Below are 15,989 nucleotides of genomic sequence, written 5' to 3' on the forward strand. Positions count from 1 at the left end.
CTAATCCAGACCCCTGTCTGATTCAGGTCTGTCTCAGTGGACTAATCCAGACCCCTGTCTGATTCAGGTCTGTCTCAGTGGACTAATCCAGACCCCTGTCTGATTCAGGTCTCAGTGGACTAATCCAGACCCCTGTCTGATTCAGGTCTCAGTGGACTAATCCAGACCCCTGTCTGATTCAGGTCTGTCTCAGTGGACTAATCCAGACCCCTGTCTGATTCAGGTCTCAGTGGACTAATCCAGACCTCTGTCTGATTCAGGTCTCAGTGGACTAATCCAGACCCCTGTCTGATTCAGGTCTCAGTGGACTAATCCAGACCCCCTGTCTGATTCAGGTCTCAGTGGACTAATCCAGACCCCTGTCTGATTCAGGTCTGTCTCAGTGGACTAATCCAGACCCCTGTCTGATTCAGGTCTCAGTGGACTAATCCAGACCCCTGTCTGATTCAGGTCTGTCTCAGTGGACTAATCCAGACCCCTGTCTGATTCAGGTCTCAGTGGACTAATCCAGACCCCTGTCTGATTCAGGTCTCAGTGGACTAATCCAGACCCCTGTCTGATTCAGGTCTCAGTGGACTAATCCAGACCCTGTCTGATTCAGGTCTGTCTCAGTGGACTAATCCAGACCCCTGTCTGATTCAGGTCTCAGTGGACTAATCCAGACCCCTGTCTGATTCAGGTCTGTCTCAGTGGACTAATCCAGACCCCTGTCTGATTCAGGTCTGTCTCAGTGGACTAATCCAGACCCCTGTCTGATTCAGGTCTGTCTCAGTGGACTAATCCAGACCCCTGTCTGATTCAGGTCTCAGTGGACTAATCCAGACCCCTGTCTGATTCAGGTCTGTCTCAGTGGACTAATCCAGACCCCTGTCTGATTCAGGTCTCAGTGGACTAATCCAGACCCCTGTCTGATTCAGGTCTCAGTGGACTAATCCAGACCCCTGTCTGATTCAGGTCTCAGTGGACTAATCCAGACCCCTGTCTGATTCAGGTCTCAGTGGACTAATCCAGACCCCTGTCTGATTCAGGTCTGTCTCAGTGGACTAATCCAGACCCCTGTCTGATTCAGGTCTGTGTCAGTGGACTAATCCAGACCCCTGTCTGATTCAGGTCTCAGTGGACTAATCCAGACCCCTGTCTGATTCAGGTCTCAGTGGACTAATCCAGACCCCTGTCTGATTCAGGTCTGTCTCAGTGGACTAATCCAGACCCCTGTCTGATTCAGGTCTCAGTGGACTAATCCAGACCCCCTGTCTGATTCAGGTCTCAGTGGACTAATCCAGACCCCTGTCTGATTCAGGTCTCAGTGGACTAATCCAGACCCCTGTCTGATTCAGGTCTCAGTGGACTAATCCAGACCCCTGTCTGATTCAGGTCTCAGTGGACTAATCCAGACCCCTGTCTGATTCAGGTCTCAGTGGACTAATCCAGACCCCTGTCTGATTCAGGTCTCAGTGGACTAATCCAGACCCCTGTCTGATTCAGGTCTCAGTGGACTAATCCAGACCCCTGTCTGATTCAGGTCTCAGTGGACTAATCCAGACCCCTGTCTGATTCAGGTCTCAGTGGACTAATCCAGACCCCTGTCTGATTCAGGTCTCAGTGGACTAATCCAGACCCCTGTCTGATTCAGGTCTGTCTCAGTGGACTAATCCAGACCCCTGTCTGATTCAGGTCTCAGTGGACTAATCCAGACCCCTGTCTGATTCACACCTGTCTCAGTGGACTAATCCAGACCCCTGTCTGATTCAGGTCTGTCTCAGTGGACTAATCCAGACCCCTGTCTGATTCACACCTGTCTCAGTGGACTAATCCAGACCCCTGTCTGATTCAGGTCTGTCTCAGTGGACTAATCCAGACCCCTGTCTGATTCACACCTGTCTCAGTGGACTAATCCAGACCCCTGTCTGATTCAGGTCTCAGTGGACTAATCCAGACCCCTGTCTGATTCAGGTCTCAGTGGACTAATCCAGACCCCTGTCTGATTCAGGTCTCAGTGGACTAATCCAGACCCCTGTCTGATTCAGGTCTGTCTCAGTGGACTAATCCAGACCCCTGTCTGATTCAGGTCTCAGTGGACTAATCCAGACCCCTGTCTGATTCAGGTCTCAGTGGACTAATCCAGACCCTGTCTGATTCAGGTCTCAGTGGACTAATCCAGACCCCTGTCTGATTCAGGTCTGTCTCAGTGGACTAATCCAGACCCCTGTCTGATTCAGGTCTGTCTCAGTGGACTAATCCAGACCCCTGTCTGATTCACACCTGTCTCAGTGGACTAATCCAGACCCCTGTCTGATTCAGGTCTCAGTGGACTAATCCAGACCCCTGTCTGATTCAGGTCTCAGTGGACTAATCCAGACCTCTGTCTGATTCAGGTCTCAGTGGACTAATCCAGACCCCTGTCTGATTCAGGTCTCAGTGGACTAATCCAGACCCCTGTCTGATTCAGGTCTCAGTGGACTAATCCAGACCCCTGTCTGATTCAGGTCTGTCTCAGTGGACTAATCCAGACCCCTGTCTGATTCAGGTCTCAGTGGACTAATCCAGACCCCTGTCTGATTCAGGTCTGTCTCAGTGGACTAATCCAGACCCCTGTCTGATTCAGGTCTCAGTGGACTAATCCAGACCCCTGTCTGATTCAGGTCTCAGTGGACTAATCCAGACCCCTGTCTGATTCAGGTCTCAGTGGACTAATCCAGACCCCTGTCTGATTCAGGTCTGTCTCAGTGGACTAATCCAGACCCCTGTCTGATTCAGGTCTCAGTGGACTAATCCAGACCCCTGTCTGATTCAGGTCTGTCTCAGTGGACTAATCCAGACCCCTGTCTGATTCAGGTCTGTCTCAGTGGACTAATCCAGACCCCTGTCTGATTCAGGTCTGTCTCAGTGGACTAATCCAGACCCCTGTCTGATTCAGGTCTCAGTGGACTAATCCAGACCCCTGTCTGATTCAGGTCTGTCTCAGTGGACTAATCCAGACCCCTGTCTGATTCCAGGTCTCAGTGGACTAATCCAGACCCCTGTCTGATTCAGGTCTCAGTGGACTAATCCAGACCCCTGTCTGATTCAGGTCTCAGTGGACTAATCCAGACCCCTGTCTGATTCAGGTCTCAGTGGACTAATCCAAACCCCTGTCTGATTCAGGTCTGTCTCAGTGGACTAATCCAGACCCCTGTCTGATTCAGGTCTGTGTCAGTGGACTAATCCAGACCCCTGTCTGATTCAGGTCTCAGTGGACTAATCCAGACCCCTGTCTGATTCAGGTCTCAGTGGACTAATCCAGACCCCTGTCTGATTCAGGTCTGTCTCAGTGGACTAATCCAGACCCTGTCTGATTCAGGTCTCAGTGGACTAATCCAGACCCCTGTCTGATTCAGGTCTCAGTGGACTAATCCAGACCCCTGTCTGATTCAGGTCTCAGTGGACTAATCCAGACCCCTGTCTGATTCAGGTCTCAGTGGACTAATCCAGACCCCTGTCTGATTCAGGTCTCAGTGGACTAATCCAGACCCCTGTCTGATTCAGGTCTCAGTGGACTAATCCAGACCCCTGTCTGATTCAGGTCTCAGTGGACTAATCCAGACCCCTGTCTGATTCAGGTCTCAGTGGACTAATCCAGACCCCTGTCTGATTCAGGTCTCAGTGGACTAATCCAGACCCGTGTCTGATTCAGGTCTCAGTGGACTAATCCAGACCCCTGTCTGATTCAGGTCTCAGTGGACTAATCCAGACCCCTGTCTGATTCAGGTCTGTCTCAGTGGACTAATCCAGACCCCTGTCTGATTCAGGTCTCAGTGGACTAATCCAGACCCCTGTCTGATTCATACCTGTCTCAGTGGACTAATCCAGACCCCTGTCTGATTCAGGTCTGTCTCAGTGGACTAATCCAGACCCCTGTCTGATTCACACCTGTCTCAGTGGACTAATCCAGACCCCTGTCTGATTCAGGTCTGTCTCAGTGGACTAATCCAGACCCCTGTCTGATTCACACCTGTCTCAGTGGACTAATCCAGACCCCTGTCTGATTCAGGTCTCAGTGGACTAATCCAGACCCCTGTCTGATTCAGGTCTCAGTGGACTAATCCAGACCCCTGTCTGATTCAGGTCTCAGTGGACTAATCCAGACCCCTGTCTGATTCAGGTCTGTCTCAGTGGACTAATCCAGACCCCTGTCTGATTCAGGTCTCAGTGGACTAATCCAGACCCCTGTCTGATTCAGGTCTCAGTGGACTAATCCAGACCCCTGTCTGATTCAGGTCTCAGTGGACTAATCCAGACCCCTGTCTGATTCAGGTCTGTCTCAGTGGACTAATCCAGACCCCTGTCTGATTCAGGTCTGTCTCAGTGGACTAATCCAGACCCCTGTCTGATTCAGGTCTGTCTCAGTGGACTAATCCAGACCCCTGTCTGATTCAGGTCTCAGTGGACTAATCCAGACCCCTGTCTGATTCAGGTCTCCAGTGGACTAATCCAGACCCCTGTCTGATTCAGGTCTGTCTCAGTGGACTAATCCAGACCCCTGTCTGATTCAGGTCTGTCTCAGTGGACTAATCCAGACCCCTGTCTGATTCAGGTCTGTCTCAGTGGACTAATCCAGACCCCTGTCTGATTCAGGTCTGTCTCAGTGGACTAATCCAGACCCCTGTCTGATTCAGGTCTCAGTGGACTAATCCAGACCCCTGTCTGATTCAGGTCTGTGGACTAATCCAGACCCCTGTCTGATTCAGGTCTCAGTGGACTAATCCAGACCCCTGTCTGATTCAGGTCTCAGTGGACTAATCCAGACCCCTGTCTGATTCAGGTCTCAGTGGACTAATCCAGACCCCTGTCTGATTCAGGTCTGTGGACTAATCCAGACCCCTGTCTGATTCAGGTCTGTCTCAGTGGACTAATCCAGACCCCTGTCTGATTCAGGTCTGTCTCAGTGGACTAATCCAGACCCCTGTCTGATTCAGGTCTCAGTGGACTAATCCAGACCCCTGTCTGATTCAGGTCTCAGTGGACTAATCCAGACCCCTGTCTGATTCAGGTCTGTCTCAGTGGACTAATCCAGACCCCTGTCTGATTCAGGTCTCAGTGGACTAATCCAGACCCCTGTCTGATTCAGGTCTGTCTCAGTGGACTAATCCAGACCCCTGTCTGATTCAGGTCTGTCTCAGTGGACTAATCCAGACACCTGTCTGATTCAGGTCTGTCTCAGTGGACTAATCCAGACCCCTGTCTGATTCAGGTCTGTCTCAGTGGACTAATCCAGACCCCTGTCTGATTCAGGTCTGTCTCAGTGGACTAATCCAGACCCCTGTCTGATTCAGGTCTCAGTGGACTAATCCAGACCCCTGTCTGATTCAGGTCTGTCTCAGTGGACTAATCCAGACCCCTGTCTGATTCAGGTCTGTCTCAGTGGACTAATCCAGACCCCTGTCTGATTCAGGTCTCAGTGGACTAATCCAGACCCCTGTCTGATTCAGGTCTCAGTGGACTAATCCAGACCCCTGTCTGATTCAGGTCTCAGTGGACTAATCCAGACCCCTGTCTGATTCAGGTCTGTCTCAGTGGACTAATCCAGACCCCTGTCTGATTCAGGTCTCAGTGGACTAATCCAGACCCCTGTCTGATTCAGGTCTCAGTGGACTAATCCAGACCCCCTATCTGATTCAGGTCTCAGTGGACTAATCCAGACCCCTGTCTGATTCAGGTCTCAGTGGACTAATCCAGACCCCTGTCTGATTCAGGTCTCAGTGGACTAATCCAGACCCCTGTCTGATTCAGGTCTGTCTCAGTGGACTAATCCAGACCCCTGTCTGATTCAGGTCTCAGTGGACTAATCCAGACCCCTGTCTGATTCAGGTCTGTCTCAGTGGACTAATCCAGACCCCTGTCTGATTCAGGTCTCAGTGGACTAATCCAGACCCCTGTCTGATTCAGGTCTCAGTGGACTAATCCAGACCCCTGTCTGATTCAGGTCTCAGTGGACTAATCCAGACCCCTGTCTGATTCAGGTCTGTCTCAGTGGACTAATCCAGACCCCTGTCTGATTCAGGTCTCAGTGGACTAATCCAGACCCCTGTCTGATTCAGGTCTGTCTCAGTGGACTAATCCAGACCCCTGTCTGATTCAGGTCTGTCTCAGTGGACTAATCCAGACCCCTGTCTGATTCAGGTCTGTCTCAGTGGACTAATCCAGACCCCTGTCTGATTCAGGTCTCAGTGGACTAATCCAGACCCCTGTCTAATTCAGGTCTCAGTGGACTAATCCAGACCCTGTCTGATTCAGGTCTGTCTCAGTGGACTAATCCAGACCCCTGTCTGATTCAGGTCTCAGTGGACTAATCCAGACCCCTGTCTGATTCACACCTGTCTCAGTGGACTAATCCAGACCCCTGTCTGATTCAGGTCTGTCTCAGTGGACTAATCCAGACCCCTGTCTGATTCAGGTCTGTCTCAGTGGACTAATCCAGACCCCTGTCTGATTCAGGTCTCAGTGGACTAATCCAGACCCCTGTCTGATTCAGGTCTCAGTGGACTAATCCAGACCCCCTGTCTGATTCAGGTCTGTCTCAGTGGACTAATCCAGACCCCTGTCTGATTCAGGTCTCAGTGGACTAATCCAGACCCCTGTCTGATTCAGGTCTCAGTGGACTAATCCAGACCCCTGTCTGATTCAGGTCTCAGTGGACTAATCCAGACCCCTGTCTGATTCAGGTCTCAGTGGACTAATCCAGACCCCTGTCTGATTCAGGTCTGTCTCAGTGGACTAATCCAGACCCCTGTCTGATTCAGGTCTGTCTCAGTGGACTAATCCAGACCCCTGTCTGATTCAGGTCTCAGTGGACTAATCCAGACCCCCGTCTGATTCAGGTCTCAGTGGACTAATCCAGACCCCTGTCTGATTCAGGTCTCAGTGGACTAATCCAGACCCCTGTCTGATTCAGGTCTCAGTGGACTAATCCAGACCCCTGTCTGATTCAGGTCTGTCTCAGTGGACTAATCCAGACCCCTGTCTGATTCAGGTCTCAGTGGACTAATCCAGACCCCTGTCTGATTCACACCTGTCTCAGTGGACTAATCCAGACCCCTGTCTGATTCAGGTCTGTCTCAGTGGACTAATCCAGACCCCTGTCTGATTCACACCTGTCTCAGTGGACTAATCCAGACCCCTGTCTGATTCAGGTCTGTCTCAGTGGACTAATCCAGACCCCTGTCTGATTCACACCTGTCTCAGTGGACTAATCCAGACCCCTGTCTGATTCAGGTCTCAGTGGACTAATCCAGACCCCTGTCTGATTCAGGTCTCAGTGGACTAATCCAGACCCCTGTCTGATTCAGGTCTCAGTGGACTAATCCAGACCCCTGTCTGATTCAGGTCTGTCTCAGTGGACTAATCCAGACCCCTGTCTGATTCAGGTCTCAGTGGACTAATCCAGACCCCTGTCTGATTCAGGTCTCAGTGGACTAATCCAGACCCCTATCTGATTCAGGTCTCAGTGGACTAATCCAGACCCCTGTCTGATTCAGGTCTCAGTGGACTAATCCAGACCCCTGTCTGATTCAGGTCTCAGTGGACTAATCCAGACCCCTGTCTGATTCAGGTCTGTCTCAGTGGACTAATCCAGACCCCTGTCTGATTCAGGTCTCAGTGGACTAATCCAGACCCCTGTCTGATTCAGGTCTGTCTCAGTGGACTAATCCAGACCCCTGTCTGATTCAGGTCTCAGTGGACTAATCCAGACCCCTGTCTGATTCAGGTCTCAGTGGACTAATCCAGACCCCTGTCTGATTCAGGTCTCAGTGGACTAATCCAGACCCCTGTCTGATTCAGGTCTGTCTCAGTGGACTAATCCAGACCCCTGTCTGATTCAGGTCTCAGTGGACTAATCCAGACCCCTGTCTGATTCAGGTCTGTCTCAGTGGACTAATCCAGACCCCTGTCTGATTCAGGTCTGTCTCAGTGGACTAATCCAGACCCCTGTCTGATTCAGGTCTGTCTCAGTGGACTAATCCAGACCCCTGTCTGATTCAGGTCTCAGTGGACTAATCCAGACCCCTGTCTAATTCAGGTCTCAGTGGACTAATCCAGACCCCTGTCTGATTCAGGTCTGTCTCAGTGGACTAATCCAGACCCCTGTCTGATTCAGGTCTCAGTGGACTAATCCAGACCCCTGTCTGATTCACACCTGTCTCAGTGGACTAATCCAGACCCCTGTCTGATTCAGGTCTGTCTCAGTGGACTAATCCAGACCCCTGTCTGATTCAGGTCTGTCTCAGTGGACTAATCCAGACCCCTGTCTGATTCAGGTCTCAGTGGACTAATCCAGACCCCTGTCTGATTCAGGTCTCAGTGGACTAATCCAGACCCCTGTCTGATTCAGGTCTGTCTCAGTGGACTAATCCAGACCCCTGTCTGATTCAGGTCTCAGTGGACTAATCCAGACCCCTGTCTGATTCAGGTCTCAGTGGGCTAATCCAGACCCCTGTCTGATTCAGGTCTCAGTGGACTAATCCAGACCCCTGTCTGATTCAGGTCTCAGTGGACTAATCCAGACCCCTGTCTGATTCAGGTCTGTCTCAGTGGACTAATCCAGACCCCTGTCTGATTCAGGTCTGTCTCAGTGGACTAATCCAGACCCCTGTCTGATTCAGGTCTCAGTGGACTAATCCAGACCCCTGTCTGATTCAGTTCTCAGTGGACTAATCCAGACCCCTGTCTGATTCAGGTCTCAGTGGACTAATCCAGACCCCTGTCTGATTCAGGTCTCAGTGGACTAATCCAGACCCCTGTCTGATTCAGGTCTCAGTGGACTAATCCAGACCCCTGTCTGATTCAGGTCTCAGTGGACTAATCCAGACCCCTGTCTGATTCAGGTCTGTCTCAGTGGACTAATCCAGACCCCTGTCTGATTCAGGTCTCAGTGGACTAATCCAGACCCCTGTCTGATTCACACCTGTCTCAGTGGACTAATCCAGACCCCTGTCTGATTCAGGTCTGTCTCAGTGGACTAATCCAGACCCCTGTCTGATTCACACCTGTCTCAGTGGACTAATCCAGACCCCTGTCTGATTCAGGTCTGTCTCAGTGGACTAATCCAGACCCCTGTCTGATTCACACCTGTCTCAGTGGACTAATCCAGACCCCTGTCTGATTCAGGTCTCAGTGGACTAATCCAGACCCCTGTCTGATTCAGGTCTCAGTGGACTAATCCAGACCCCTGTCTGATTCAGGTCTCAGTGGACTAATCCAGACCCCTGTCTGATTCAGGTCTGTCTCAGTGGACTAATCCAGACCCCTGTCTGATTCAGGTCTCAGTGGACTAATCCAGACCCCTGTCTGATTCAGGTCTCAGTGGACTAATCCAGACCCCTGTCTGATTCAGGTCTCAGTGGACTAATCCAGACCCCTGTCTGATTCAGGTCTCAGTGGACTAATCCAGACCCCTGTCTGATTCAGGTCTGTCTCAGTGGACTAATCCAGACCCCTGTCTGATTCAGGTCTGTCTCAGTGGACTAATCCAGACCCCTGTCTGATTCAGGTCTCAGTGGACTAATCCAGACCCCTGTCTGATTCAGGTCTGTGGACTAATCCAGACCCCTGTCTGATTCAGGTCTCAGTGGACTAATCCAGACCCCTGTCATATTCAGGTCTCAGTGGACTAATCCAGACCCCTGTCTGATTCAGGTCTCAGTGGACTAATCCAGACCCCTGTCTGATTCAGGTCTGTGGACTAATCCAGACCCCTGTCTGATTCAGGTCTCAGTGGACTAATCCAGACCCCTGTCTGATTCAGGTCTGTCTCAGTGGACTAATCCAGACCCCTGTCTGATTCAGGTCTCAGTGGACTAATCCAGACCCCTGTCTGATTCAGGTCTCAGTGGACTAATCCAGACCCCTGTCTGATTCAGGTCTGTCTCAGTGGACTAATCCAGACCCCTGTCTGATTCAGGTCTCAGTGGACTAATCCAGACCCCTGTCTGATTCAGGTCTGTCTCAGTGGACTAATCCAGACCCCTGTCTGATTCAGGTCTGTCTCAGTGGACTAATCCAGACACCTGTCGACGAGCTGACCATGGCCCTGAACCAGTCGACGAGCTGACCATGGCCCTGAACCAGTCGACGAGCTGACCATGGCCCTGAACCAGTCGACGAGCTGACCATGGCCCTGAACCAGTCGACGAGCTGACCATGGCCCTGAACCAGTCGACAAGCTGACCATGGCCCTGAATTCACTGTTTTGCCTGTAGACCTAATGTAGATGGCTGCTTTGAGTGGGAGTGGTCGATCTGATCTGATAATATGTTGATTATTTCATGATGTTTGATTACTGTCAGATGGACTGAACACTTCATCCATTCTCCATATTTTGTGACAATAACCCCTTTTTATCAGAGCACTTCTCTGCTGTAGAATCTCTCTCTCTCTGAATATATAGGTGATAGCCATATTTTGTATTTCATTATGTTTGTCTGGTGTAGAATCTCTCTCTCTCTCTCTCTCTCTCTGAATATGTACAGTACCAGTCAAAGGTTTGGACACATCTACTCATTCAACGTTTTTTCTTTATTTTTACTATTTTCTACATTGTATAATAATAGTGAAGACATCAAAACTATGAAATAACACAAATGGAATCATGTAGTAACCAAAGAAGTGTTAAACAAATCAGATGTTATATTTGAGATTCTTCAAATAGCCACCCTTTGCCTTCATGACAGCTTTGCACACGACAGTCCATCATTACTTTAAGACAATTACTTTGAAAGTTTATTCAAGTGCAGTCGCAAAAACCATCAAGCGCTATGATTATCCTGGCCTTAATGACCGCCACAGAAAAGGAAGACCCTGAGTTACCTCTGCTGCAGAGGATAAGTTCATTAGAGTTACCAGCGTCAGAAATTGCAGCCCAAATAAATGCTTCACAGAGTTCAAGTAACAGACACATCTCAACATCAACTGTTCAGAGGAGACTGCATGAATCAGGCCTTCATGGTCGAATTGCTGCAAAGAAACCACTACTAAAGGACACCAACATGAATAAGAGACTTGGCTTGGGCCAAGAAACACGAGCAATAGACATTAGACTGGTGGAAATGTGTCCTTTGGTCTGATGAGTCCAAATTTGAGATTCTTGGTTCTAACCGCCGTGTCTTTGTGAGACGCGATGTGGGTGAACGGATGATCTCCCGCATGTGTGGTTCCCACCGTAAAGCATGGAGGAGGAGGTGTGATTGTGCTTTGCTGGTGACACTGTCAGTGATTTATTTAGAATTCAAGGCACACTTAACCAGCATGGCTACCACAGCATTCTGCAGCGATACGCCATCCCATCTGGTTTGGGCTTAGTGGGACTATCATTTGTTTTTCAACAGGACAATGACCCAACACACCTCCAGGCTGTGTAAGGGCTATTTGACCAAGAAGGAGAGTGATGGAGTGCTGCATCAGATGACCTGGCCTCCACAATCCCCCGACCTCTACCAAATTGAGATGGCTTGGGATGAGTTGGACCGCAGAGTGAAGGAAAAGCAGCCAAGTGCTCAGCATATGTGGGAACTCCTTCAAGACTGTTGGAAAAGCATTCCAGGTGAAGCTGGTTGAGAGAATGCCAAGAGTGTGCAAAGCTGTCATCAAGGCAAAGGGTGGCTATTTGAAGAATTTATGTTTGTTTTTTTGGATTTGTTTAACACTTTTTTGGTTACTATGTGATTCCATATGTGTTATTTCATAGTTTTGATGTCTTCACTATTATTCTACAATGTAGAAAATAGTAAAAATAAAGAAAAGCCCTTGAATGAGTAGGTGTGTCCAAACTATTGAAAGGTACTGTAGGTGATAGCCATGTTGTGTATTTCATTGTGTTTGTTGTCGGACAGTGGTCCTGTTTTGTCAGCTGTGGGGTTGTAAGCGGTTGTGTAGTTGAGCTGCCTACTTGGCAATAATAACAGGCATGTTTGCAAAGGGGAATTTGTGGTGTTTCTTGGTCACATTTATCCTGTCTCATGTGTTAAATGATGCAATGTGATCCCCTTAAATATGTCAGGGTATTTTTGCCACATGACAATTTCTGCCTACGCCACTGAGGCCTTATATAATTGTCAACCATAACGGCTTTTGAGGAAAAGAAGGTAAAATAGTAAAACAGAGTGAAAGAGGGTTGGGGGTCAGGGGTCAGGGAACTGACCGGCAGAGGGAGGGAAACTGAAGGGGGTCGAGGGGTCAGGGGTCAGGGGTCAGGGAACTGACCGGCAGAGGGAGGGAAACTGAAGGGGGTCGAGGGGTCAGGGGTCAGGGAACTGACCGGCAGAGGGAGGGAAACTGAAGGGGGGTCGAGGGTCAGGGAACTGACCGGCAGAGGGAGGGAAACTGAAGGGGGGTCGAGGGGTCAGGGAACTGACCGGCAGAGGGAGGGAAACTGAAGGGGGGTCGAGGGGTCAGGAACTGACCGGCAGAGGGAGGGAAACTGAAGGGGGGTCGAGGGGTCAGGGGTCAGGGAACTGACCGGCAGAGGGAGGGAAACTGAAGGGGGGTCGAGGGTCAGGGGTCAGGGGTCAGGGAACTGACCGGCAGAGGGAGGGAAACTGAAGGGGGTCGAGGGGTCAGGGGTCAGGGAACTGACCGGCAGAGGGAGGGAAACTGAAGGGGGTCGAGGGGTCAGGGAACTGACCGGCAGAGGGAGGGAAACTGAAGGGGGTCGAGGGGTCAGGGGTCAGGGTTCAGGGAACTGACCGGCAGAGGGAGGGAAACTGAAGGGGGTCGAGGGGTCAGGGGTCAGGGAACTGACCGGCAGAGGGAGGGAAACTGAAGGGGGGTCGAGGGTCAGGGGAACTGACCGGCAGAGGGAGGGAAACTGAAGGGGGTCGAGGGGTCAGGGAACTGACCGGCAGAGGGAGGGAAACTGAAGGGGGTCGAGGGGTCAGGGGGCAGGGGTCAGGGAACTGACCGGCAGAGGGAGGGAAACTGAAGGGGGGTCGAGGGGTCAGGGAACTGACCGGCAGAGGGAGGGAAACTGAAGGGGGTCGAGGGGTCAGGGGTCAGGGAACTGACCGGCAGAGGGAGGTAAACTGAAGGGGGTCGAGGGGTCAGGGGTCAGGGGTCAGGGAACTGACCGGCAGAGGGAGGGAAACTGAAGGGGGTCGAGGGGTCAGGGGTCAGGGAACTGACCGGCAGAGGGAGGGAAACTGAAGGGGGTCGAGGGGTCAGGGAACTGACCGGCAGAGGGAGGGAAACTGAAGGGGGGTCGAGGGGTCAGGGGTCAGGGAACTGACCGGCAGAGGGAGGGAAACTGAAGGGGGGTCGAGGGGTCAGGGGTCAGGGAACTGACCGGCAGAGGGAGGGAAACTGAAGGGGGCCGAGGGGTCAGGGGTCAGGGGTCAGGGAACTTACCGGCAGAGGGAGGGGAAACTGAAGGGGGTCGAGGGGTCAGGGAACTGACCGGCAGAGGGAGGGAAACTGAAGGGGGTCGAGGGGTCAGGGAACTGACCGGCAGAGGGAGGGAAACTGAAGGGGGTCGAGGGGTCAGGGAACTGACCGGCAGAGGGAGGGAAACTGAAGGGGGTCGAGGGGTCAGGGAACTGACCGGCAGAGGGAGGGAAACTGAAGGGGGTCGAGGGTCAGGGGTCAGGGGTCAGGGAACTTACCGGCAGAGGGAGGGAAACTGAAGGGGGTCGAGGGGTCAGGGGTCAGGGAACTGACCGGCAGAGGGAGGGAAACTGAAGGGGGTCGAGGGGTCAGGGGTCAGGGGTCAGGGAACTGACCGGCAGAGGGAGGGAAACTGAAGGGGGTCGAGGGGTCAGGGAACTGACCGGCAGAGGGAGGGAAACTGAAGGGGGTCGAGGGTCAGGGGTCAGGGAACTGACCGGCAGAGGGAGGGAAACTGAAGGGGGTCGAGGGGTCAGGGGTCAGGGGTCAGGGAACTTACCGGCAGAGGGAGGGAGACTGAAGGGGGTCGAGGGGTCAGCACTCTCACATTCTTTCTCTTCAGCTCATCTGACAGGCTGAGAGGAACACAGTCTGCTGTGACATCATCACTTACAGGAGACACTTCCTTTCTCTGCCCGCCCCTCACACTCTTCCTCTTCAACCTTCCTCCTCCTCCTTCTCTGCCTCCTCCTGGGCAGAAACACAGACACATCACTACCCAACCTCTGACCTATAACCCCAACCTAAATGAAGTATTACAAATGATACCTGTGAAGGTACTAAGGGCTGTGTGTCTGCCAGCGGGGGAGGGGTTAAAAGGGTTGCTGCACCAATGAGACGTGTCAGTGTAGCCCAGAGCTGATTTCTCTATCCAATCCAACTGGAGGATCCATCTCTAACTAGAAGGCGGGCGACCACGACCGCATGCACAGACGAGGGGTAGATTGATACTATAGATCTTGTTGCCCTTGGGGCAGTTACTTTAGCAGAGGGGTTAGGGTTAGAGGAGGACAGTATTACATGGTGAGGATGAGTAGGGTTAGAGGAGGACAGTATTACATGGTGAGGATGAGTAGGGTTAGAGGAGGACAGTATTACATGGTGAGGATGAGTAGGGTTAGAGGAGGACAGTATTACATGGTGAGGATGAGTAGGGTTAGAGGAGGACAGTATTACATGGTGAGGATGAGTAGGGTTAGAGGAGGACAGTATTACATGGTGAGGATGAGTAGGGTTAGAGGAGGACAGTATTACATGGTGAGGGATGAGTAGGGTTAGAGGGAGGACAGTATTACATGGTGAGGATGAGTAGGGTTAGAGGAGGACAGTATTACATGGTGAGGATGAGTAGGGTTAGAGGAGGACAGTATTACATGGTGAGGATGAGTAGGGTTAGAGGGAGGACAGTATTACATGGTGAGGATGAGTAGGGTTAGAGGAGGACAGTATTACATGGTGAGGATGAGTAGGGTTAGAGGAGGACAGTATTACATGGTGAGGATGAGTAGGGTTAGAGGAGGACAGTATTACATGGTGAGGATGAGTAGGGTTAGAGGAGGACAGTATTACATGGTGAGGATGAGTAGGGTTAGAGGGAGGACAGTATTACATGGTGAGGATGAGTAGGGTTAGAGGAGGACAGTATTACATGGTGAGGATGAGTAGGGTTAGAGGGAGGACAGTATTACATGGTGAGGATGAGTAGGGTTAGAGGAGGACAGTATTACATGGTGAGGATGAGTAGGGTTAGAGGAGGACAGTATTACATGGTGAGGATGAGTAGGGTTAGAGGAGGACAGTATTACATGGTGAGGATGAGTAGGGTTAGAGGAGGACAGTATTACATGGTGAGGATGAGTAGGGTTAGAGGAGGACAGTATTACATGGTGGGAACCCACCTGTCCTGTGTCCAATCCTCCAGGGAAGGTCTTCAGGGCTGCTGAAGGGGCAGACACTCCTCCAGGGAAGGTCTTCAGGGCTGCTGAAGGGGCAGACACTCCTCCAGGGAAGGTCTTCAGGGCTGCTGAAGGGGCAGACACTCCTCCAGGGAAGGTCTTCAGGGCTGCTGAAGGGGCAGACACTCCTCCAGGGAAGGTCTTCAGGGCTGCTGAAGGGGCAGACACTCCTCCAGGGAAGGTCTTCAGGGCTGGTGAAGGGGCAGACACTCCTCCAGGGAAGGTCTTCAGGGCTGCTGAAGGGGCAGACACTCCTCCAGGGAAGGTCTTCAGGGCTGGTGAAGGGGCAGACACTCACCCTGCTGCGGACGGCCTCCTTCAGTCTGCAGTTTGAGTCTTCTGTGGTGGACGAGGCTGCTGTTGCTGGCTTTGATACCCTGGACATACAACATTTACAAAGGAACAGGGTTAGGTCCTACACATGAAACATCTACCCAGCAACAGGGTTATGGTTAGGGCCCTGGACATGAAACATTTACAAAGGAACAGGGTTAGGTCCTACACATGAAACATCTACCCAGCAACAGGGTTAGGGTTAGGGCCCTGGACATGAAACATTTACAAAGGAACAGGGTTAGGTCCTACACATGAAACATCTACCCAGCAACAGGGTTAGGGTTAGGG

The 15,989-nt window shown here is 51.6% G+C and overlaps 1 protein-coding gene across 2 annotated transcripts in view; it reads right to left on the reverse strand.

Moving 5' to 3' along the window:
* LOC121534202 overlaps positions 1-15,989 on the reverse strand; it is a 61,022-nt gene that overhangs the window by 27,015 nt on the left and 18,018 nt on the right. For both annotated transcript variants that reach the window (XM_041840764.1, XM_041840763.2), the window contains exons 4-5: positions 15,309-15,742; positions 13,910-14,100 (exon numbers count right to left, since the gene is read on the reverse strand). In XM_041840764.1, coding sequence (XP_041696698.1) covers positions 13,910-14,100; positions 15,309-15,742 — 625 coding nt within the window. The remainder of the gene's footprint in view (positions 1-13,909; positions 14,101-15,308; positions 15,743-15,989) is intronic.

The sequence above is a fragment of the Coregonus clupeaformis genome, unplaced genomic scaffold (genome assembly GCF_020615455.1).
Source record: "Coregonus clupeaformis isolate EN_2021a unplaced genomic scaffold, ASM2061545v1 scaf0092, whole genome shotgun sequence".
In the NCBI taxonomy this organism is placed as follows: domain Eukaryota; kingdom Metazoa; phylum Chordata; class Actinopteri; order Salmoniformes; family Salmonidae; genus Coregonus; species Coregonus clupeaformis.